The 23,943-nt window shown below is 40.6% G+C and overlaps 2 protein-coding genes across 2 annotated transcripts in view; one reads left to right on the top strand and one right to left on the bottom strand.

Annotated features, from left to right (window-relative positions):
• Positions 1-23,943, bottom strand: part of LOC139929922 (uncharacterized) — a 451,831-nt gene that overhangs the window by 395,054 nt on the left and 32,834 nt on the right. The gene's annotated exons all lie outside the window — the stretch shown is intronic.
• On the top strand, positions 388-20,792 carry LOC139917425 (NGFI-A-binding protein 1-like). The gene is made up of 8 exons (XM_071906551.2): positions 388-878; positions 5,775-6,577; positions 7,403-7,536; positions 8,269-8,320; positions 10,576-10,695; positions 12,933-13,101; positions 16,049-16,192; positions 17,037-20,792. Exons 2-8 carry the CDS (start codon positions 5,777-5,779, stop codon positions 17,111-17,113), a joined length of 1,497 nt encoding a protein of 498 aa, XP_071762652.1. The 5' UTR covers positions 388-878; positions 5,775-5,776; the 3' UTR covers positions 17,114-20,792.

The raw sequence follows: 23,943 nt of genomic DNA, 5'->3' as shown, positions 1-23,943 counted from the left end.
TGAGTCTTTGAGTATATTTGGTATTCTTATATATTTATCCTGTAGGCTATATGAATACACGCATGATAAATAATGAGTTTACAGTGACATTATTATACTCTGTGGTATTTTGGGTTGCCAAAGTAGACTCAGACTATATAGGCCTAACTATTCCTAATTGCTGTGAAAATGATATCGTGAGCAAATAAAACAATTTTAATTTAATTTCCTACAGATTCCACCTTAAATACAACCTTTATTTTCACTTAACTTGCTGCAACATGCATGCGCATCAGAGTGGCTTTTATTTTGAAATCCACAACGGGAAGTGGTCTTGTGTATGGTGTCTCGTTTGACAGTAGTGGAGGGTGCAGGGGAGTGGAGAGACTGGGAGAAGACTCAAACACTCACACACACACACACACACACACACACACATACACTCACACTGACACACACACACACGCAACACACACGCAAAAAAACACGCGACGCACGCAGATCGCTCTCTTCTCTCGCGCTTTAATTTCTGCGTTTTCTCTCACCGAGAAGAAAAAGAAAAAGTTTCCAGAGAGAGAGAGAGAGAGAGAAAGAGAGAGAGAGAGAGAGGAGCGGCGCTCGGTCGAGCAAGCGCACTTTGGCTTTTTGTCTTGGAAATTATTTTTTATCTTTCTTTCTCTCTGATTATTTTTTTATTTTATTTTATTTTAATTTACACACCCGGCTTCTGGATCTACACTTCTCCTCTTCCAGGGTTTTTGCAGACATTGACAGCCAGGCTCTGCTTCACCCGGTATACAAACAGAGAAGAAGAAGAAGAAGAAGAAGAAGAAGAAGAAGAAGGAGAAGGAGAAGGAGAAGCGGACCAGGGCGGACCAAAGGGGGCCAGAAGTGTCCAGGTAGGCCCGTTCAGACTGGAATCAGATTTTATTATTGTTATCTATGTGAGCCGACAGCCTTTGTCTCTGCTGCTGCTTTTATTCTCAATTATTCTCAATCCATTTGCAAAGATAATATGCAAATATCACCGCAAAACTCTTAAGTTACTATAGGAATATTACACTGACACCATAGGAGATCAACCAAAAATACCATAGAGTATAATTATGTCACTGTAAACTCATTATTGAGTAGCTATACACATGCTATAGGAATATTATAGCGATACCATAAGAGATAAAAACACCAAGTGCAAAATGTAACTCTAAACTCACAGTTCAGTACCATAGACACACTGTAAGTCCCTATAGGAATATTATAGGAATATTATAGCATTACTATAGAAGATAGAAATGCAAAATGCCTCTATAAAGTCATTATAGAGCGCCATAGACACGTTACAAGTCCCTCTAGGGATATTATAGGAATAATACAGTGACTTTTCACACACTGCCATAAGTTGTATGTCTTTGTCAGTTGTGATATCTGTATTATTGTCATTTTTGTGATGAAACTGTTTCTTTTCAGCAACATTCACTCAGTAGTTTTGTTTGTTTTAGTAAGTAGACTAGTTCAAGGGTTTTCAAATGTTTTCAAGAACGCCCCCCCCCCCCCTTTCTGAGAGGATTTTATTTGTTGTTTGTTGTTTGAAAACCAGGATTACAACAGTCATCCTCTAATTTCATTCTCTACTATTAGATATTTCATTATCTAATAGTAGAGATAGTTTCTACTGAATTAAATCACAGTGGAATAAAACTATTCTTCATGTATTTTTCTGGGGGAACCCCTGGCCCGCTGCATGCCACCTCACCTGGAAAAGTACACCAGTGTGTGTGTGTGTGTGTGTGTGTGTGTGTGTGTGTGTGTCAGTGCACGCCTCTCGCTTCTCCTATCCAGGTGAAAAGCTGAACTCGCCAAACTCGCTTTTCTTTTGCTGTACAGCTTTTGCAGGCAGGACTTCAATTACGGCCTGCATTCACAACCGGCTATTACACCCATAACACACACGCGCACACACACACACACACACACACACACACACACACACACACACACACACACACACACACACATCTGCTGTGATAAAACTGGAGTAAGATGGGAGGCTGTTTGATATCGGCATCAGTTGGGGTGTGTTTGCACAGACGGCTGCGCTGTAAAGCTGAATTACCAGTGAACTAACAGGATGACATGAGATATTTTTCCCTGTCGATAACAATCCATGGGTATCCTCCCCTGTTACGGACCATGCATGTGCACTGAATTAATCCAGGGTTTCTATTTGCAGTAGATACAGTGCGGCGCTAACAGAGCTAATGGACGGAGCTCAGCTTGCTGCAGAGTCAGAGTCGTTTTATTCACCAGAGGCAGTAAATGTACAGACATCTGTCTCAGCAGCAACGGTGCAGAGACGCAGAGACACTTACATATTAACACAGTAGCCTACATACTAACACAGTACATATTAACAAAGTACATATTAACATGGCTACTAAAACACATGATGCAGGGATAACAGGAACTCATATAGAACAAAGGGAATGGAGGAAGATAGACACTAGAATAATAAATGTCACTCTACACATGAGACTGTAGCTTTCAGGTGAAGTAACGTTCCCTCTGGCGGCCATCTTGGAGGTCCTCAGCTCTGTGAACAGCTGACTGTGTTTCTGTCTCAACAGAATTGAACAGACGGTTAATTTCTGTCTGTTTCTGACTGAACTGATCATTTCATCACTGATCCATCTGATTGATTTAGTGTTTAGATAATGTCAGCTTGTTAGCTAGCTAACCATAGTATCTGGTCAGCTAACATCACTGTCTTGTTGTTAACACATCTGATTAGCACACTAGCTAACGTATCTAGTAGCGGCTAGCGTTAGCATGTTCACATTAACATCAGTGTGTTTGCCGGCTAGTTAGCTAGCTAACAGTTTGTTCAGGTTAACTGAGCTGACTCTTCTCAAGCTACAACTCAGAGTGTTTTGGAGTAGAGACTAGGGCTAAAGACAAGACAGTTTACTGTGTCACAGTAACCAAATCCACCTTATCACACTATTCACTTTTACTGAGAACGTTACTGAATGGATCTACAGCCACACCACAACAAGCTGACTCAGCTGCTCTCTGCTTCTAGCTGCTTGTTGTAGATTTACACTTTATTCACTAACACACAGTTCTACATGTTCCTCCATCATGGAGACAGCTGGCTGGGAGCAGATTGGTGAAGCAACTTCAAAACCTCTATTAGTAGTAGTAGTGGTAGTAGGAGCAGTTGTACTATATCACTCCACATATAGACCGTATACTACATCTCTCTTGATATAAACAGTAGACTATACATCAGTCTACATATAGATACTCATTCAGTGTCTATATTCACTCAGGCAGCGTTTCCCTCGTCAGTCTCCCAGGTCTGTCAGCCTGCCGCTGGCCGGGCCGAGGCCTGGCTCCCTGGTTGAGGCTAGCCGGGCCTATTCTGGGCGAGGCGAGCCCACCACCTACACATCCTGCAGGGGTGGAGAGAGGCATGTGGTCCTCCCAGCAACCCAGGCCTGCTGACTGCCACTCCTCTGTTCGCAGGCCTCCGCAGGGCCTCACGTGCACGTAGGAAGGGAAAACTGAAGCCTGCAGAGTCAAAAACAAGCCTCTTCCTCGCTCGCTCGCGCTCGGTTCCTCTTCTCTCCCCCTGTCGTCTCGAGGCGGAAAATGACACGTAATTTGTGTTCGTGTGGCTCAGGATTGAGTGTTTTGCATCGTAAGGGCCGAGGCTGGAGGCAGAATGACGGCGTCGCTCTCGCAGATAAATACCAATCAAATCTGAGCAGATGGGCTGTCAGGACGGCAAACTGCCAAACATCCCAACCAGAGACACTTTATTCACCAAGTCCAGTGAATGTAGAGGAATTTATCTTGGTGGCACTGATGCAGAGACATGCTGACTAAAATAGCAACACAATACTGAAACACATGATACAGGAACAACAGGACAGTATTAAAGTATATGTAAAGTGTAAAATACATAGTTATAGCCTGTATTTACAGTAGATTATACCTATCACTCCACATATAGACAGTAGACTGTACATACCACTATATATAGACAGTAGATTATAAATATCACTCAGCATTTTATCACTATATGTGCTTTCAGGCAGCATGGCAGTCCTCTACTTGCCTGTTTCAGCAGAATCAGCAGAATCACTTTTGCAGGATATTTTATTATTCTGCTTGGAATATCAGAGACTCAAACATCAGGATAGTCCTGTCACAGGACTGTGCAGGGATTTGTAGTTTATTTATGACCCATGCAAAGTCTTTTTCTGCTCATAGACTCTGATCCTATACATAATTCAAACTAACCCCAAAACCAAGCTGTTTTTTGTTTTTATTTCTCACACCTCTGCACATCTACTTTGAATAAGGGTGAAGATAAGGCGCAAATAAACTTGGAAAATATCTTCTTGAAACTCATCTGTGCCCCGCAAAAAATTGCTGGGAACTAGCGGGCGATATGGCCGCAAAGCGCTTTGACTTCTGTGGCGATAGAGGCGTTCGCGAGCAACACGGCGCTCAGTGCTGCCACCTGTGGTTGGGAAGAGTGTGTGCAGCCGCTATTAGATAATCAAATAATTGCAGTAAACCTTGTTCCTTCTCCGCTCTTATTTAAAGTAGAGAAGTGAAGGATTACGTGCATGTTGTCAGGTGTGTGAAATTTAAAAAAAAATCTGCATGGTCTTGGGGTCAGTTTGATTTATGTATGGGATAAACGTCACGGGTCAAAACAAAACTACAAACCGTCCTGTGGCAGGGAAACATCAGGAGAGCTTCATTTACCTCATATAACAAGTGATGATGTATAATAAAATGTGGAACTCCATAGGTAGAGCAAGGCATTGCCAGGGTTTGGGGTTCAATTCCCACTGGTGCCATTCATACTAAAAGTGTAGGCACTTTTTTTTTGTCAATAGTCATCCACTCAGTGTCTGAAATTAACTTTTTGTCACCTGCTAAGGGCTGATAATAATATGAATTTCCAGACCAAAATAATTAATACATTTGTCATTGAAATATGTCACCCTACCTGTTTTTGGTGCTATTTTGTATGTAGGATCAAGCTCTGTGTGAATCATCCAATAAATAATGAGCAGAGTTTTAATTTAAAACGTATTAATTACCAACTAATTAATAACTTAACTCATTCATTTATAGAATGTTTTTTGTCTTGTTAGTGGCCTCACTCCAGCTGTTTCCACATGGGAACAACATGAAGTTTCTACTAATGTTAGGCAGATTAACCATCCAGGCAGCGGAGAAGCAGAAGTTCGGACGCTACTGCTTTGTGTAGAGCAGCGTAACAGGCAGCCAATCAGGAGCCTGAGACATGTTTTCCTTTGATTTGATTGGCTGACAGTTACAGAGAGTGTACGGTGGCCAGCCAAAGTTTGGAAACAGGCAAAACCAAAGACTGAATATAACTGAAGTGTTGTCAAATGTTATCATCTGCAAAGTTAACGGTGATTTATTCAAACTAAACTAATTTTACTGGCAGGTGATACTGTGTTCACCAAATGGCTTATCTGCCACTTACACTTTTGATACTGTTCAACTACCAGACAAGCTAAATTAAACGCTCCTGAAGTTATGCAAATATTTTAAAGTGCAAATACATGTGACATTTGGTGGGCAGTTTTATCCAAAGTGTCTTTCCGTACCAAAAGTGCACACATTTTAAGAAAGGTTCCCCCTCAGCCTGGCAGTGTTAGTACCATGCTCTTCTCACTGAGTTAAACAGGACATCAGCCACTTCAAGGTCTTCTACAAACCGTTTGTTGTGTTGCGTCCTCTTCCAGGTATGGCGGCGGTGTTGCCGAGAACCCTGGGCGAGCTGCAGCTCTACCGGATCCTGCAGCGGGCGAACCTGCTCTACTACTATGAGGCCTTCATCCAGCAGGGCGGCGACGATGTGCAGCAGCTGTGCGAGGCCGGGGAGGAGGAGTTCCTGGAGATCATGGCCCTGGTGGGCATGGCCAGCAAGCCGCTGCACGTGCGCCGCCTGCAGAAGGCGCTGCGCGACTGGGTCACCAACCCGGCGCTCTTCAACCAGCCGCTCACCTCGCTGCCCGTCTGCAGCATCCCCGTCTACAAGCTGCCCGAGGGCTCGCCCACGCTGCTGAACGCCCAGGACCGCGCCAACGCCGGCAGCGTCAAGATGCCCAAAGCCGTGGCGGCCGCCTGCTCGGACCCCGGGAAGCTGGACGTGGCGCGGGACAAAGTGTCGGCCGGGTCGCCCCTGCAGGGCAGCAGCGAGGCTCGCTTCTGGTCGGGCCACAGCAACGACAGCGAGCAGAGCCTGTCACCCTCCGACCTCGGCTCCCCGTCCTCGCCCCGGGACGGGCTGGAGGCCCTGGACGCCGCCGCCGTCCAGTCGGTGCTGGAGTGCGTGGACAGGATGGCGCCGGGCCTTCCCAAGACTGACCCGGCCGAGGTCAAAGAGCAGCTGAAGAGCAACAAGAAGCTGGCCAAGATGATCGGCCACATCTTCGACATGAGCGACGACGACCCGAGGAGGGAGGAGGAGATCCGCAAATACAGCGCCATCTACGGACGCTTCGACTCCAAGAGGAGGGACGGCAAACACCTGACGCTGCACGAGGTTGTCTGCAATAACAATACGTTTATTTGAATTTTCAAGTGCTTTACAGGCAATACAACAATTATAGAACAAAAGAATAAGATAAATAAAACACCAGGCATAAGATGTGAGGAGAATTAAACAGACATACAATATTTTAGTAGTTATACCAGCTAAGAATTTGGTTTATTCTGCTTCATCATTATTCTATAAAACAAAAATAGATTCATTTTTAATATTTTAACTCTCTCCTCACCATCACTCCTGCTTTTTTTCAATAAAGCCCTACTTTGGGCAATAATTCAATATTATATTGTTTATATATCACTTATCGTCTTTCAATAGAATCAGATTGTGAAATAAATAAATAATAAATAAAGATATTGAGTTATCCTGATACACATTTTTGTCCTATAAATTATTGATAAAAAGCAAATACTAATTAAAATCTCCCACGAAATGAGATCAAATTTGGGAATATTATTTGAAAATTAGTTTCATCACACTTTATATTACCATGCAGTTAAATGCGATCAATTTGATTATTTAACATGATATTGAAATGTTTTCTTATGATTATCGTAATATTATCTTTGTCATTATCGCCCAGCTCTACTTCACATTCATACATTTTACCCCAAATCTCATCTGATAATGTGAAGAACTAAAGATGCACATTTGCGCACCTGCTCTTTAAATCTGATAATGTGGATAGCCAACGATGCAGTTTTACACACCTTGTATTTACGCTCCTGCAGTGAAATATAAATTTGTTAATCTTTAAACTGCAATCATCTGTAAATATGTGAATAGTCAACAAACTGTCTGTCTGTCTGTCATGTGCAGCTGACGGTGAACGAGGCAGCGGCCCAGCTGTGCATGAGGGACATGGCTCTGCTGACCCGCCGAGACGAGCTTTTCGGACTCGCCCGCCAGATCTCCAGAGAAGTCACCTACAAATACACCTACCGCACCAGCAAGTAAGAGCTGACGAACACCATCTTCTTCCAAATCTCAATTTATTGCAGCGTTTCCGTTATAGACCTTTTTCAAAGCAGCGTACATGGAAATAACCAGTAGGCTACATATAGGCTAGGTCGTCATTGACAGGTGCAGGACAACAATCAACATAATAAATATAATATATCATATATATATATATATAAATACATACAAGTAGGCCTACTTCAAGGTCTTGTTTGGTGAAATTCAAGGACACAAAATTGTCTTGTTTTGGGGTCAGAGACGATATTGGTCAAAATTAGACATCAACATATAACAGCTATCATCATATGAGCAATTAGACCAATTATTATCAATACTGTTCCATTTCCCTTCATGTGTTAGGTCAACAGAATATTTTACTGTCATTATAATATAATTGATTTCCTATTCAAATATATTTCCTCCTATACCGTAATTGAAGAGTTTTGTTTCAAAGATATTGTAGCAACAGGCATGAAAATAAAACTCATGAAATTACTAGCTATCCCAAAACGTTTACTTGGAAAAAAGTGACAATTTAGAAGATATCTGGTTTGTAATATTCAACATTGAGCATCACATAAGATTTTTTTATTTTACAAAAACGAATATGAAGCGTTTTGGAAGGAAACCTTTCAGTTATAGCATATAACTAAATCTAAAAATATATTTAGTTATAAAAATATATTGTATGAACTGTCGGTGTTGCTCTGTGTTTTTCTGTCCAGGTCTCGCTGTGGAGACAGAGATGAACCGTCCCCCAAAAGGATTAAAACAGAGGTAAGGTCAGGTGAAATATTACTGCAGTCAGATTAAAACCATGTAATTGCGATATTAATGTTTTTCTTTTACTCAAATTAAATATTTCCATGGTCATTTATGTGCAGAGTGAGTTTCAAAATCCATGGATGTCCATGAGAAAATCAGCATTCTTCTCTTGCATGGTTTTTGTCAGAAAACAGTGATGTAGTGTTGTGTTTTGACTCTTAGTGGGTTAGATAGTTTTATAACATGATTTATGGGTTATGGAATACACATCTTGGAGTTTGGCAGAAAGTATTTACAGAAAACAGATGGCTGCTTTATGCAGTTAAAAAAAGATCCAGTGGAAAAAATATTGTGATTTGATGAACAACGACATACAAATTTGTCCAGGAACAAATTCCATCTGTCATGTTAGAAAAACATCCATCTTAAGGCAGCATTTTATTTATTACTGAGTCTTAAAATCTTATTTTAAGTTGAGTTCATTTATTTGTACTATTATTAAAGAGACAAGACCAATATAATCAGATAGAAAGAAGAATTTATTTGAAAATATCATAGATTGTTACTTCGAGATGAAACTTTTGACCTCCTTAGTTTTGGTTGGTTGTAATATTGGTGAACCTGGAACTGAAGCAGATTCTACTGTTTCTACTCACTGGAACTTGGATACGTTTGCATCAGTTAAACACCTAAAATGTGAAGATACAACATTCACAGATGAAGCTCTTATTGAGGTTTTTAAAAGTGAGTCGATCAACAGAAACAACATAACAGCCTTGAACGGAGTACAAAGCGACCTCAGTGTTAATCTCCTGACACACTTGGCCGATCGCAGGTTTTCTTTAAGCTCTGAATGGCTCCTCTCAGTTCGTATACGAATGATCGAAAACACGTGTGGCTGCAAACTCTGCTGGGATTTCAGCTGAGATGCAGATGAACAAACACCTGTTCAGCAAAACTACTCTGGACTCCTAAAGGGGAATTCCAGCCAAATTCAGTTAAGTTGCTGTTCTGCAGCAGAAATTTTCCTAAAATTTCCAGTTGTTCTTTCTGGTTGTTTTGTGAGTTTTGAGTTCATCAGATCAAGGACAATTCAAAATCAAAAACAAAATTCTAGATGTTTAATACTAATACTATTACTACAAATAATACTAATAATTATAATAATAATTTTAAATTAAAATTTGATGTTAAATATTGGTAAATAACTAAGTAGTGAATAAGTAAATAAATAAATAAATGAATAAATAAAGAAAAGTGATAATAATACAGTTATAATACATTAAAACAAGAAGGCACCACCAGATAAAAAGATAACAGAGGGTAAAAACCAGAGTCATTGTAAAATTAAAAGGATACAAATATACAAGCAAAAGCAAGTCGATGAAAGTATGTTTTAAGAAGTGATTTTAAAAAATGATGCTGATTCTCCTACCTTAAGCTCCTTATACAGGAAAGTGACTGTCCATGCTTGGTTATGAGACAGTCTCTTTAACAATAAGCTTGCCCTGCAACCCTGAACTGAAAGCCTTTACTGAAAACTTCATGATCTCCGTTTCCCTCTAAATCCTGAGCATGCTCAGTTTCAGTCTCAGTTTTCTGCTGTCAGTCTCTTTCTCCTCTGAAACCAGTTCAGCTGCTCCGATCCTCTGATAGAGAGTCCTGGTTGGATTCAGGTGTTTACAGTCTGAACCGCTTCAATAATGAGACTGATCTGAGATCTGAATACTCCACGTCTTAATGTGATTCTGCTTACTCCGACTATGACCTTATTCAGGTTAACGTGATTAGAAAATGATGTTTACTTGGCAATTTCTTATTCAGACTGTTGTCTTAACCGGGTTCATATCGGATTATTGCTGTCCATGTTAATGGTTAATGATTATCAATCAAATTCTGGGTCAATAAAGTGAATAAGTGCCTTTCTACCAACATCCTCAACTGCTGCTCAGTGGCCACCAGTAGAAGACTGTGGTTCAGCTTCAGCTTCAAGTATGAATGATTGGAAATGTATGGGAACTCTAGGTTTAAGGGTGAAGACCATGCATGCTTCCCTTCCCTGGATAAATAAAAAGTTAATAAGTAAAAAAAAAATCGATAAATCAATTGGTAACTCTATCACTCTTAACCTAATTAACCCTCATGTATGTACTGTTTTAGTTACAGAGAAAGTTCACCGATGACATCACTTGTTCTGGATAAAAGCGTCAGCTAAATGCCTGAAGGTGTAAGATGTAAACTCGTGTCTCTCGCTCCTCCACCTTCAGGAGAACTTCTTCGACATCCAGGAGGCGCTGCAGGCCATCCACATGCGGCAGGAGATGCTGAGGGAGCAGCTGGCCTGCGCCAAGTCGAAAGGAGAGGAAACAGTCGGGCGAAACCTGCAGGTGAACGGACGATCTCTCATATCGGCTAGAAATCTCCCCCCGTAATATTCTTACAGTGGTATAAACTATTAGTTAAAGCAGAAATGATCCAGATCGCTAAAACATTCTGATGCTGCGTTAACGTCGTATCGTAAGAAGTGGAAGAACGGGATTATGTCTCGTTGCTACAACTTGGAAGCATTCACATGTTTAGTATATTCACACATTAAAAAGAAGAAGACGAAATAGAAAAGGCAGTTAAAATTAAGAAAAGGTATATTGTGCAGGTGAGGTAAAAACAAAAAAACCTCACCTGAAACATAATACAATATAACAAAAAATACAAACGGAAACAAAACACAAAACTCAACAAGAAATACTGCAGACTCAAATCAAGGTGCAAAGAGAGAATTAAAAAAAAATTAAATTGAATTCAAACACAATTAAACAAAACAAACAAAATAAATAAATCATTCTATGCGTTTGTATAAGCACTTATGTAACGCCTCTCATCCAATCACAACGCAGGGTCTGGAAAACAAATGTCGCACAAAAATACGAATGCGACAAATGTGACGTATCGAAGAAAACAAAGTTACGGTATCTTATTCGTGCAAAAACACTCCGTATCCGAATCCGTAAACTCCCGCTGTGTTGAAAGGATTCTCGCCATATTGCTGACAGACATGTGGCCGAGCGCTGGCAGATTTGCGTGTCAGCAGATGTTTCCAGATGAGCGTGCTGCAGGGATCCAGTTTGATCCCAGTCATGTTCTTTATTGGTTTCCATGTTGGCTGCTGCTGCTGCTGCCATGGCTAGTTCCTAATTAGGACCGGAGTGTAGGAGGAGAGCTTTATGATAACTCATTACCCAGACCCACTCATCCAGCAGGCTCACATTAACTCTGTGTGTGTGTGTGTGTGTGTGTGTGAATGCATACTCCTTCATTTGTTTGTATGTGTGTGAACATATGCCTCTTCCTATGTACGTTGGTTGTATATCTGTGAGTATCTGTGGCTGCGGCTGCACTTGTTATTTCAATGTAATTTTTGACATCAGATTCTACTAAAGTTGTGGTTCTTATGGCTCCGTTCACACTGCAGGATTTCAATTGTGAATTCCTGCTCATGTCTAATATTTTTGGATGACTGTTGTGTATTGTAGGATGTAATCCATAATAATATCCCATAATAATATGAACTGACAGGGATGAGCAGAGTAACAATAACAAAAGACGTCACATCTGTTTCTGTTTCAACACATTTCAGCTCCAGTTTGGACTGAATTGAGGCGTCAAGTCGTCTGTTTGTCTCGCTGCTGCTCAGACAAGCTGACTACAGTGTGACACCTGGCTCAGGTGGATGATGTCAGATTTACTTGTTGTCATGGCAACGCTGGGAAATTCCTATTTAGGTGTTCAAATGCAAGTCGCATTTAGGCTGCATGCCTCGGAATCCGATTTTGTAACACATTTGATCTGGTATCAAATTTAGGGCAACGCTGAAAAGATGTCTTAGGTGATCGAGTCCCAAGTTTTAATTCAAGTCCTCAGTGCACAACTCTGAGTCAAGTCACAAGTCATTAATATTCAAATACAAGTCATGTCACGAGTCATCAGTATTCAAACTTGAGTCAAGGTCCTAGTCATCAATATTCAATTCCAAGTCAAGTCACAAGTCATCACAATTTAAGTCAGAATCCAAGTCTGAGTCATCAATATTGAAGTTCAAACCAAGTTCGAGTCATCAATATTCAAACCCGAGTCCAAGTCCGAGTCATCAATATTCAAACCTAAGTCCGAGTCATCAATATTCAATTCCGAGTTGAGTCACAACTCATCAGTATTCAAGTCCGAGTCCAGGTCATCAATGTTCAAACCTGAGTCCAAGTCCAAGTGATCAATATTCAAACCTAAGTCCAAGTCATCAATATTCAAGTCCAAGTCAAGTCACAAGTCATAATTATTCGAGTCAGTAGAGTCCAAGTCATCAATATTCAAACCTGAATTCAAGTCTGAGTCATTGATATTCAAGTCCGAGTCAAGTCACGAGTCATCAATATTGAAACCTGAGTTCAGGCACGAGCCATCAATATCCAAGTCCGAGTCCAGGTAACCAATATTCAAACCTAAGTCCAAGTCATCAATATTGAAGTCCAAGTCGAGTCATGAGTCATCAAAATAGGGACTCGAGACAGCAGAAAACCTTCCTCACTGCCCCTGTACTGCCAGGTGTAAAACGAGTGTGTCGGTCCTGCAGATGCAGCTGGAGCGTCTGCTGGCGCGGCAGATGGAGATCCTGCAGGACGCCGCGGTGCAGGAGCGGCTGCAGGCTCTGGACTGGAGGATCCCCCCCGCCGCCTTAAAGTACCTCAACGACACCCAGGGCACCAACGGAGCCGCCGCCGACGCCAGCAGAGACAACCAAGGTAGGGACGAGTCGACTCGGGTCCGATTCTTATTCAAGGAACGCTTTTTAACTTAGGTCACAAACAGAACAGATTTTTGGGGGGGGGTTGTTTTTGTTTGTTTGTTTTGAACAGAACAGAGAATAGAAATGCTGATTTAAAAAAACTGAGAGAACAAACACGTCACAAATATTAAGACACAATGACAAAGGTTGCAATGCATTCAACTTGTTTCCTATGAAAAATCACCTTGTTTCAGTAATATTCTTGAATGAAGCATCAATTTTATTCTGCCTTGTTTCAAGATATTGACACTTTTTTTTTTTTTTTAAATCACGAAAACAAGCAAAATTTTTCACTTTTTTTTTTTTTTTTTAAATTACAGCCTCCTTCCTTTTTTTGTCTCATTCTCTATCACTTTTCCCAATTCACATTTTTTTTTCTTTGTTAGCGTGAGTGACCTAACAATCGCTGACTCACACTCTAAAACGTAGAAAATAGTGTCATCGCTAAGTGCAAAATGTAAAGATGACAGTAAAAGTATACAAAAACAAAATGACAGCCTCCTCCAAGGTCTCGGTGTTCGCCGCCGTTTTTCCAGAACAAACCCAGGAACGCCTCTCGATTCTAATTGGCTAAACGGATGGTGACAAATCCGTCTGTCCAGAACTTTCACTCCGTCAAAACGGATGGGAACCTGGCAGAAGCGGACGCATCATCAGCCCCTTTTTATTGAAAATGAACAGAAAGTTACATGACACAACGGGGCATTGTGGGACTTTTTTTTTTTACAGTGTACCAATGTTTTAAGACGGTTAATTTGAAGAAAACTATGTTATATCATGTATATTTCTAACAAAAAACAAAATTACACTGTAAGGAATGCCACAGGAGGCATATCTGTCTGTGTGTGTTGGAGCGTTTTCGGCTCCTCTGGATGGAAACAACACCTATGGGTGCTGATTCTCCACACCCAGCCCTGGCAGCTGTCACGTTTTTTTCATCTCCGTTTTTCAGCTCCGACTTCTCAAAAATAGAGGGGGAAGAAAGAAGGGAAAAAAAAGAAAACATCATTATTCAGGATCTTCCTTCTCCTCCGGGCCTCATCTCATTTTCATCCTCTCCTCCCTCACCCACTCCCGACAGCTCATTATATCGCTGTTCCCACAATTCCCACAATGCACCTGTAATTATCACGCCCACGCCTGTTTACCTCCAGCCAGTTGCCCGGAGGGGGGCGTCTCTCTCTCTCTCTCTCTCTCTGTCTACCTCTCTCTCTCTCTCTCTCCCCTCCCCCACTTCTCACTGTTTTCTTTCCCCTCTCTCTCTCTCTCTCTCTCTCTCTCTCTCTCTCGCACACCCCTTTCTTCTGCTGTCTCTCTCCCCCTCCTCCCTCTATTCTCTCTCTTGCTCTTTTTTTCCTCTCTCTCTCTCTCTCTCTCTCTCTCCTCTTCTACTTCTCTCTCTTTCCCCTTTCTTCCTTTCTCTCTCTCTCAATTCAGTTCAGTTCATTGCAGCTTTATTGTCCTGAAGTACATTTCAGTATATACTGCCAAATCTTTGGTAGTCAATAATAACATCAATACTTACATTAATAACCTTAAGTCCAGTAAAATCAAAAGAAACTGCTAGAATAATGTTAATAATAACAATCTATGTAAAATAAAGAACAGATGATTGTAGTAGTGAAGTATAGAAGATTACAGGAAAAATATCTCTCCCTCTATCTTTCTCTCTTTCTTTCTTTGTCTCACCCTCTCTCTCTCCTTCCTCCCTCTTACTCTCTCTCTTTCCTTTTTATTCCTCTATCTCTCCCCCCCTTCCTTTCTCTCTCTCTCTCTCTCTCTCTCTCTCTCTCTCTCTGTCTCTCTCTCTCTCTGGGAAACGAAATGCAAAGCTACAGCAGCTATTATGAGCTTCCTATTCAAGTTGAAGGAGAGGTGTGTGTGTGTGTGTGTGTGTGTGTGTGTGTGTGTGTGTGTGTGTGTGTGTGTGTGTGGCGCTGAAGGCTTCCAGTGCGTTGCCTTCACAGCGAGTGTAAAGGGAATAAAAGGCAAACACAAGGCTGAACAATCAGCGGCTTAACTCCATTACACAACACACACACACACACACGCACACACATACACAAATGTTGTTGCTACAGGGATTATTGAGCATGTACATTGATGCTAGTGTTAGACCGATACATGGGTCGATATTAAACTGGATCTGGTCCAGGCTGATGTGATGCAGTTTGATTGATTCCATATTTATTGTAGAATTGATTAATACTATACTGGTTGTCTATGGGAAGACCTGAACCGGAACTGATTCTAATGAGACATTTTGATCAGATTCAACACAAGAATGCATCAATATGTTTCATGAATTATTAGTGGCAGTAGTATCCTGGGTTTCAATGATGGTCTAAATGTTTCAAGGCTTTTCCACCCTGTCTAGAATAAAACTGAATACTTGGAATTGTTTGGCATGAAAATGGTCAAATGTAAATATATTGAATACCGGTAAGAAATATAAGCTATTGGTAGCTTCAATCCAAAAATAGCAGTACTGGCCTTCAGAAACCCATATCAGTCGAACCTTAATTGACAGCATCTCTTTTGTTTCTGGAATTAAATGATGATTTCATTGAATTTAACACTGAGGGTGTAATCCTGTAAAAGTAGACATTTTCATTAAGTTTCCCAACATTTGTCTCTGTTGTTTTCTGAAGTTTTGGTGGCAGAGGTAGAGTAACGGTTAGAGAAGCAGGCTTGTGACCAGAAGGTCGTCGGTTTGAATCCCAGGATTGACTAGGGAAAATTTACGTGCAGAGAGTGAATGAGTAATGCTCTCCCAGTTGACTTTACTAGGATAAATAAAGGAATACAATTTGAATGATGTGGTTTAAAATTAAATTCTGTGATGTCAAGACTTTGCAGTCATGTACTAATGTTTTGTTTTTTTGTGTCTGTCTATTTTTCAGATGAGCGACCAATCAACTTGCGGGTTGTCAGTCAGAACATGCAGGAAGGCGACCTCCCATTGGGCAAGCAGCTAGCCAATGAGCTGAAGCGTCATCACAACCACAACAACAACAACACAGACGAGACCAAAACACCAGCAACAGGTCAGTTGAGAAGAGTAGAGAAACCACTCGACCAAACCTGCAGGTAGAGGGTTCACTGCCTTGCTCAGCGACACTTGGACAGGCAGCTGGCTGTTGATGAACATACTTTAGCTGTTGCAGCGTTTGAACTTGTGACCTTTCAGTTGCAGGATGGTGTTAGGACTAGTAACACATTGCCTTGCATGCCAGTTATATACCCTTAGAGATTAGTTTCAATTTGAAAGTTATTATTATTTAAACTAATTGAGTAATGTTGGGTTAATTATTTGTATTATATAAAGTCAGAAGTTTTTCCATGTGTATTTCAGAAGATGTGATCTTTATGATTACAATATGAAACCTGCATGTCATGGAATGACACTCTTGACTCGTTTTGTTGAGTTGAATCAAGGCTTGTAGCAACTGATAATGTAGAAACTGATGCAAATATGATATCTTATTGAAATGTAATAAAACAACTTTTTAAATGAGTCAAAAATATAATAATACCTGATAATGTAATACATTTCTGGATAATGTAATAACATCCTCAGATGTTTTTACAATGTTGTGAATTGTATTTTCTTCCTGTATTGCAATACATTATTATAATAACTGGTGCTTATTAATTACTAGGATTGCTCTGTTTTTTTTTTTATTATCATAATACCAGTCTGATGACTTTATTATTTGGCAGTTATAACATTAATAGGTTTTATTACTTTATCAACCCATTTTGAGACATTTTGACCCATTATTCCAACTGTGTGGCAGTCATTACTTCATGAGTCTCTACCAGGCTTCATAAGGCTTTATAAAGCTCTATGCTGATGATATCGTCCTTTCTCTTTATCTTCACCCTCAGAAAACGGGACGTCACAGCGGGCGTCCGGCAACGCAGACAAGAAGACCATCAAATCAGAGCCGGAAGACTCCACATAGTGCCTCCCGCCTCGCCCCCCCGCCCCCCCGCCCCCCCGCCACCCCACCACCCCACCACCCCACCACCCCTAGTACCCCCCCACTCTGTTCTACTCACACTTGACAGTATGCAGTTATTACCCGTCAATAGATACTAAGCAAGCACAGCCACAGTAGAGCCTTAACAACCAATGTTGCCTCATGAATAGCATTTATTTTTCTTTATTTTTTTTTGTTTTAATAGGTATTTGCCAAAGCACCTAGAGAGCATGGTGAGAAGCCGAACAGGGCGATCCCCTCGATGCTCTGCAGGTCTTTGTCTGTTGATTAATTGTACACGTTAAGATGTACATGTAATTTAAGAGTGATCTGTTTCAAACATTTGTATACTTTTTACCTCTGCCTGGGTGTTATTTTTGTTGCTTTCTTTGGACCGCAGGGCTGAATCTTAACTCAGAGGTAGATTCAGGGATGGGACCGGAGGAATTTGAACATGCCAGTGTTGGTGCATATCCTCACTGTGGCGAGTTGAGCATCTTGATTTTGGAAACACTTTCTATGAGTAACATATCTATTAAGGTTCGACTGATATGGTTTTTTTGAAGGCCAATGCCAATAGTTTTAGACTGAAGGTGCTGATGGTCGATATTTTGTGCCGATATTCAATATCTTACAATTTTTCTATTTTGATTCCAAAAATTCCCAGTATTCAGTGTTTCCCTAATAACTGTATTCTCGTTATGGTGGAAAAGCCTCTGAAACAGCATTTAGACCATCATGGGACACTAAAACTCTCCATTGAAACCCAGACTAATTAAACTATTTTACTGTTAGCAGCTCTTTAAGGCAAAAACTATGGGATACATTACTGCTTTTAAATTTAAAAAAAATAACATCACAAACAATTAAATGAATAAAATATGCAAAGACAAAATGTTTTTCTGTAGCTCCATCATATCAGAGGTGGACAACACTTATATTTAATAAAAGGCCAATATCAACAAACCAATTTATCAAAATAAACCTAATATCTATAGTGCATTATAAGAGAACTCCTAATGAATTCTAATGCACTCATAATGCCTTATGACCATGCTTATAAGAACACATAATGCTTACTGATGCTTTATATGAGCACTCATAAAACATTATAGATATAACTTATAATGAACTATACAACCATTTTGGAAATGTTTATGACTAGCTATCTATCTGAATGTTGTTGGACAACCTTTTAATCAGAAAGGGAAAACCTCTGATAGATAACTAGTCATAATGCAGTATAGATATGATACACATAGAAAGTGTTACCTTGTTTTTAAATCTCTAGTAAGGTCCGAGGAAGGAACTTATTTGTCTGCAGGCCACAGTGGCTGGTATCCCAAAATTCACAAGCTAACTAGTATTTTTGACTAGAATAAGACACTGGTTGGCGGTCTTACCAAGTGTCTGGGAGTGTAGACAAACTTACCAGCAGTATCCAAAGATTTAGCAGCGTTTGGCTGGTGGCTTGTGGTCATTTCCCTGGCCATCACCCCACATCTTCTGAGCCTGCGTCATTCTCCCAAATCTAACTTAAATGTTTGTATTTGTACTGTAACTTACGCTGTTGTATAAATCATGGGTGCAAACAAGGGAATCATGGGGAAATATTAAAATGAAAGTACTGTAGGGAGAGTGAGTTACGATTCAGCCCTCAAGTGGATTTGTTTTTTTTGTTGTTCAGTTCAGATGGGAAAACAGGAGAGGTGGAATTTGTTTTCCTCCCTTCCTCCCTCTTGTCTTGTGTATATTTATGGGAGGTAATTTAAATGGAGGATGTATAGGAGCTGTTTGGGAATAACAGCAGGGGACCTCTGTCATTCGTCTTGGCAAGATGGCCGGGCTGGCACGCCGGAGGCCGCGCTAATTGGTTCGTTTCACTTTGTAATTTAGCAAAACACTGCTGTTGGACCAAAACCACGCATCTGCAAAAAAAGTGAGTATTTCAGGAATGAAGAAAGGAAGGCGTATGTTCACATTGACGCCTGTGAGTTTCTGAAATGATCCCACAGGGTTTTAGCAGGCTTCAAAAGGCCCCAAGGGTCACTCAACACATAAATGACCATGGATACTTTCAACTGAAGAACAATAAAAAAACAAAGATTGCAGATACGTGGTTTTTCCACAACAGCAGAAAAAGCAAAATTCCTGTTTATTGCTGTTGTTCGTGGAGCAGCAGCCTGGGGTCTGTAAATAGTACCATGATAACAAATAGTGCTAGCCTAATCTCTCAACCAGGGTTTTTCTTTGTCAAGTGTAACTTTGCTGTAGATTTTGGTGTCAATACAGTGTTTATGTATGTAGAGCAAAAAAAAAAAAAGAAATCTTAAGTGTCATTGAGAAAAAATACAACAGTGTGAAAGTGTCTGGTATATAAAAAAACGCTTTACAAGATGATAATGTTGATTAGCCTTAGCTCTTAACAGTGTTTAATCCACCTGTGATGGCCATCAGTGCATATTTCAAAGATGTGTTTTGCTGTTTAGAGGTAGATACATAACAGATAAGTGTTCACTGTGTTTTTACGTGTTCGCCACACTGTGTAAATATGTCTGTTTGCTCTGTAGGTCCAAGATAATAACAATGTCCAGACAATTTGGTCTAGCTCTCCTTCTCCCTGCTCGCTGCAGATAGTTTAGCCTCACTCACCGTAATGACAGACCAATGCAATATTTATGTAAGTAATAAGTCTATTTGCATACTATATGGTTCCGTCATTTTGTCATGTGCTCAATGAGTGTTGTCTGTCATCGGCACCAGGGTGGGAAATCACCGCCAACCACCAACCACCAACCACGCTGGGAAATGTTTGTGTTTCAACACAGTCTCACAAAAATTCATGAAATGAGCACAAACTCTGAAACTCAGTGCTGTGGACGCGAATAATGTTTCAGATTACGTTCCTCCATAGTGAAAGGATTATGTGACAACAACAGGAATCAGACTGGACATTTTCACCTGTTGGTCACATGAAAAGGTTAGCTAACGCTTCAGTTTAGCAGCTAAAACAGTTTGGTTCAGGTTAGGTTCAGGTTTTGCTCACGGTTCAGTAAATGAAAACTTGTCATGAGTTGGGAATTGACCTCCACCCCCTTACTTTCCACCATGCTATTTCAATGTCAAACTACTTGTTTCTAGTCGTGTCTCCTCCACCTAATCCTTTCCTACTGGGGAAACGTATTTCTCTGACTTTTCACACACAGAGTACGTTATTTGCATTTTAAGACATCGTGCTCATTTCTCAAAATTTTATGAGACCAGGCTGTTGTCTTTACTCTAGGTAACCAACAAGGATTCAGGTCCTGTTCTATTCTAAAAAATATAGTTGGCTGGGTAAAATCGTAAAAGTGGCTGGTGAATTTTGGAAGACACCAGCCATTGTGGCCGGTGGACAAAAAAAAAAAAGTGAATTTCCTGCCCTGATTGGCTCACATGCTTAGTTAGTGTCACTGTCGTACAATGTTTCAGAGAATAGCGCATGTCTGACCTGCCGTCTCACTGAACTAGTTCTGATCGATTCACCGTTCTCCTCACTGTTTATTGTAAAGTGATAGAGATAGATTAGGCTTCACCTAGTTATGCACCTGTTTTTTAAACACTAATATATTTTATTTGTTATACAGCACATAAACATTAAACTTTATTTTTTTGAACTCTATTGTGAGGTGCGTTCTCTGGTCAATGTCATCTACACCTAGTTCAAACCTACAGTGTTATTACTTTTTATGTATATTTGTATTTGTGTGATAATGTTACTGTTACATTATCTTGAGCTTTTTCTGTTCCAAGTCGGCCTTAATGGAGTCAGTGTTAAGGAACAACACCGACTTTTTGGGAGTTTGGTCCATTGGTCTCCTTACTCAACATGCAACAAGAGGATTGGCACCAAAATCATCTCTGCATCTCTGGTAGCTCACTCTGTCTGGTGCATGCTAACGCTTTAGCGTACAGTATGTTTAGTAATTGTACGCGACTGGCATTATCCCAAAAATGAAAACAAGAGAATTGACGGTTAGTTCATTTTAATGAGTCTAAACCTGCCATTGGTAAAATTCTTCCCCCAGACTTGGAGCGTAACGTGCTTTGTTTACACAGGAAGTGAGTGAAGTTAGCCAGAGAGCTAACGTTTTTTGCACCGTTGATTTGTAACAGACTTCACAAATGATGAATAGTGAGATCTTGTTTTCAGAAGTTAGGTATTTACAGGCCACAGAATAAAAACCAATACCAACTTTGGATTATTAAATGGTTTATCTTCATAGTTTGGATGATGCTAGTCGCCTACAATTACTTAACATACTGTATGCTAAAGCGTTAGCATGCGCACCGGACAGAGCGATCTACCAGAGACACAGAGATTTTGTTGTCAATCCTCTTGTCAGATATTGGGTAAGGAGACCAATGGGCCAAACTCCCAAAAAGTTGGAGTAGTCCTTTAATAACAAGTCTTAATAACAACATAATATAATGACAATAATGTAATACTTATTAAGTAGTGTACACTTGCCCTTCTCCACAGAGAGGTCAGAGGTCAGGGTGTGGAGCTGGTAGGGGTTCAGTGTCTTGCCCATGGACACTTAGGCAGGGTGGGGGTTTGATGCTTGCTTGTGAATGGAAGGTTGCTGGTTTGAATCCCATGAAAGAAAATATACTAGGGATATTCCTTGCCAGTTACGTAGATATATATGAGAAAGCAGAGGCATGAATTCCCCAAAGAAAAATCTACGGCAGTCCGTCTGCAGGTACAAAAAAGTTAAAAACCTGCTGAATAATCTGGGGTTTGGGGTTGAGGTGCCTTTCAGCAAGGCACTGAACCCCCCAGCTGCTCCCAGTGTGAATGTGTTTACCTGTGTGAATGTGAAGCAGGGTGGAGCTGGAAAAGAGCAGAAGTGCCTAGCAGTCCTCCCTGTGTCAATAAAGAGATTCTGGCAGACAGCAGGCTGGTTTAACCATAGATGGGATGAAAATGGTGACTGGCAAAAGACTCAGAGGAGATTTCAGCTTCTTATCGAGCAAAGAGCTTTTCTTTCTTCTGTTTATTTTTTCATTTTTTTAAATTTTTTTTACTGAGATGAATCCCTGGGCAGGCCATTTGCATCAGCGTCACATCAACACATTGTGAAACTGGCTGATGACTCACTCTGACGCAGGTCCTTTTCACATACCTCCCATCATCCTCTCTCTCTCTCTCTCTCTCTCTCTCTCACCCGCCCTCCTCTCTCTCTCACCCGCCCTCCTCTCTCTCTCTCTCTCTCTCTCTCCCTCTCTCTCACACACACACACGCACACACGCACGTAGACAGATTTTCTCTGGAGAATAGTTCAGCTCATGAACACCCACGCTGGTTGCTGTTCGCAGTGGCAGCCCTGCTCGGCGCTCGACGGCCTCTCCTCCCTCCCCCCCTCCCCTCCCCTCTTCTCCTCCTCCTCCTCCACTGCAAGTCACCGATGATGATGTGTTGCCGTGGCAACGGCTGGAGGTGGGCGGCTCCACGGGCGGTGGGCGGAAGCCAGCCGCTAAGCAGCGTGGGAGGGATCTGCCGAGCGCACCCATCACCCTCGTTTTGAAAGGAGCAGGAAGCTGACTGCTTTTGAGAAGATGTGGGTGTTGGTGAATTATCGCCTCTCCTCCCTGCAGCTTCGTTAGGGATCGGCTTGTTTGTCTCCCTTCCTTCCTTTCTTTGTTTTCTGCTTTGCCCCTCCATGCATGGAGAGCTGCAGTTAAGATGCAGCTGCTGATGAGGGATTTATGCCCAAAACTGACTTTGATGGTTGTTGTTTTGCAAAAGTAGAGGTTATCTCTCCGAGTTATTTTTTTTAACAACTTGCTTTTTCAAGAAAGGTGCACATACATGTAGTGATGAACACATAACCACATGAAAAATAAAAAAACATCGAAAGAAAAGGGGAAAATTCAAGTGAAAAATAAAAAATAAACTTTACATAGGCTACCAAAGGGATCTTCACTATTCATGCATTTTCCTCCATCTTGAGAGCTCATCACTCACGACTCATTGAAGAACTGTAAAACATCTTGGGAATTTGAGTAAAAAAGTTGAAGTTATCTCCCAAAATTCCTATATTTTAGGTTTTTATTATATTATTATGTTGTATTATTACATTTTAGTTATCAGCCTGCAAAATCAAGGAAAATGCCATTTAAACAAATACATTTTGCTTAATTCTACATGTTGAATGTAGGTACAGGATAAAGACTGTAAAATTGTCCCTCATCTATGCAATGTGTTGTACAATTGTATTTCTCTCCATTTCATTTCTCACTTAACAACTGAAAGAAATCTTGGGAATTTTCATGAAAAACTCTTTACTTTTTCAAAGGTAGAGATTATAAAATTCCCCTATTTTCTTCTGTTGTTTTCTGAGTTTTGAGCTATATAACCCTCAAGTATTTCTTGTTTTATGTATTGCATTTCACATCCATTACAGAATACAAATTTTGTAGTTTAGCATTAGCATTGCAATCGCTAACCCTAAATTACATCTGGATCAATCCTGTGCTAGCATGTGGAGGAAACGTTAAGCTAACTGTAAAAATGTCAAAACTGTCAAATGTATCCCTGATAATATCTTAGTTAACATCCATCAACTACATTAAAATTGGTTTGCATTAGCTTGGTTGTTGCTAGCTTGCTAGCGAGCTGGCTAATAAATCAGTGTAGTAATTGAGTGTTAGGGATTTTCAGGGTTTTTCTAATTACAGATTGAATAAAGTCATGAATTTCAGAATGTTATTTTTATGCAGAACATACAGTCTATAAAAATGTGCAATATCATTATACTCTGTCATT

Source organism: Centroberyx gerrardi, chromosome 21, assembly GCF_048128805.1.
Source record: "Centroberyx gerrardi isolate f3 chromosome 21, fCenGer3.hap1.cur.20231027, whole genome shotgun sequence".
Lineage (NCBI taxonomy): Eukaryota > Metazoa > Chordata > Actinopteri > Beryciformes > Berycidae > Centroberyx > Centroberyx gerrardi.
This window is presented reverse-complemented; position numbering and strand designations above follow the sequence as displayed.

Coding starts and splice junctions, on each gene's coding strand:
- LOC139917425 (XM_071906551.2), top strand. CDS start 5,777: ATGGCGGCGGTGTTGCCGAGAACCCTGGGCGAGCTGCAGCTCTACCGG. Junction 10,696..12,932: donor CAGTCGGGCGAAACCTGCAG/GTGAACGGACGA, acceptor TCGGTCCTGCAG/ATGCAGCTGGAGCGTCTGCT. Junction 13,102..16,048: donor CGCCAGCAGAGACAACCAAG/GTAGGGACGAGT, acceptor TCTATTTTTCAG/ATGAGCGACCAATCAACTTG.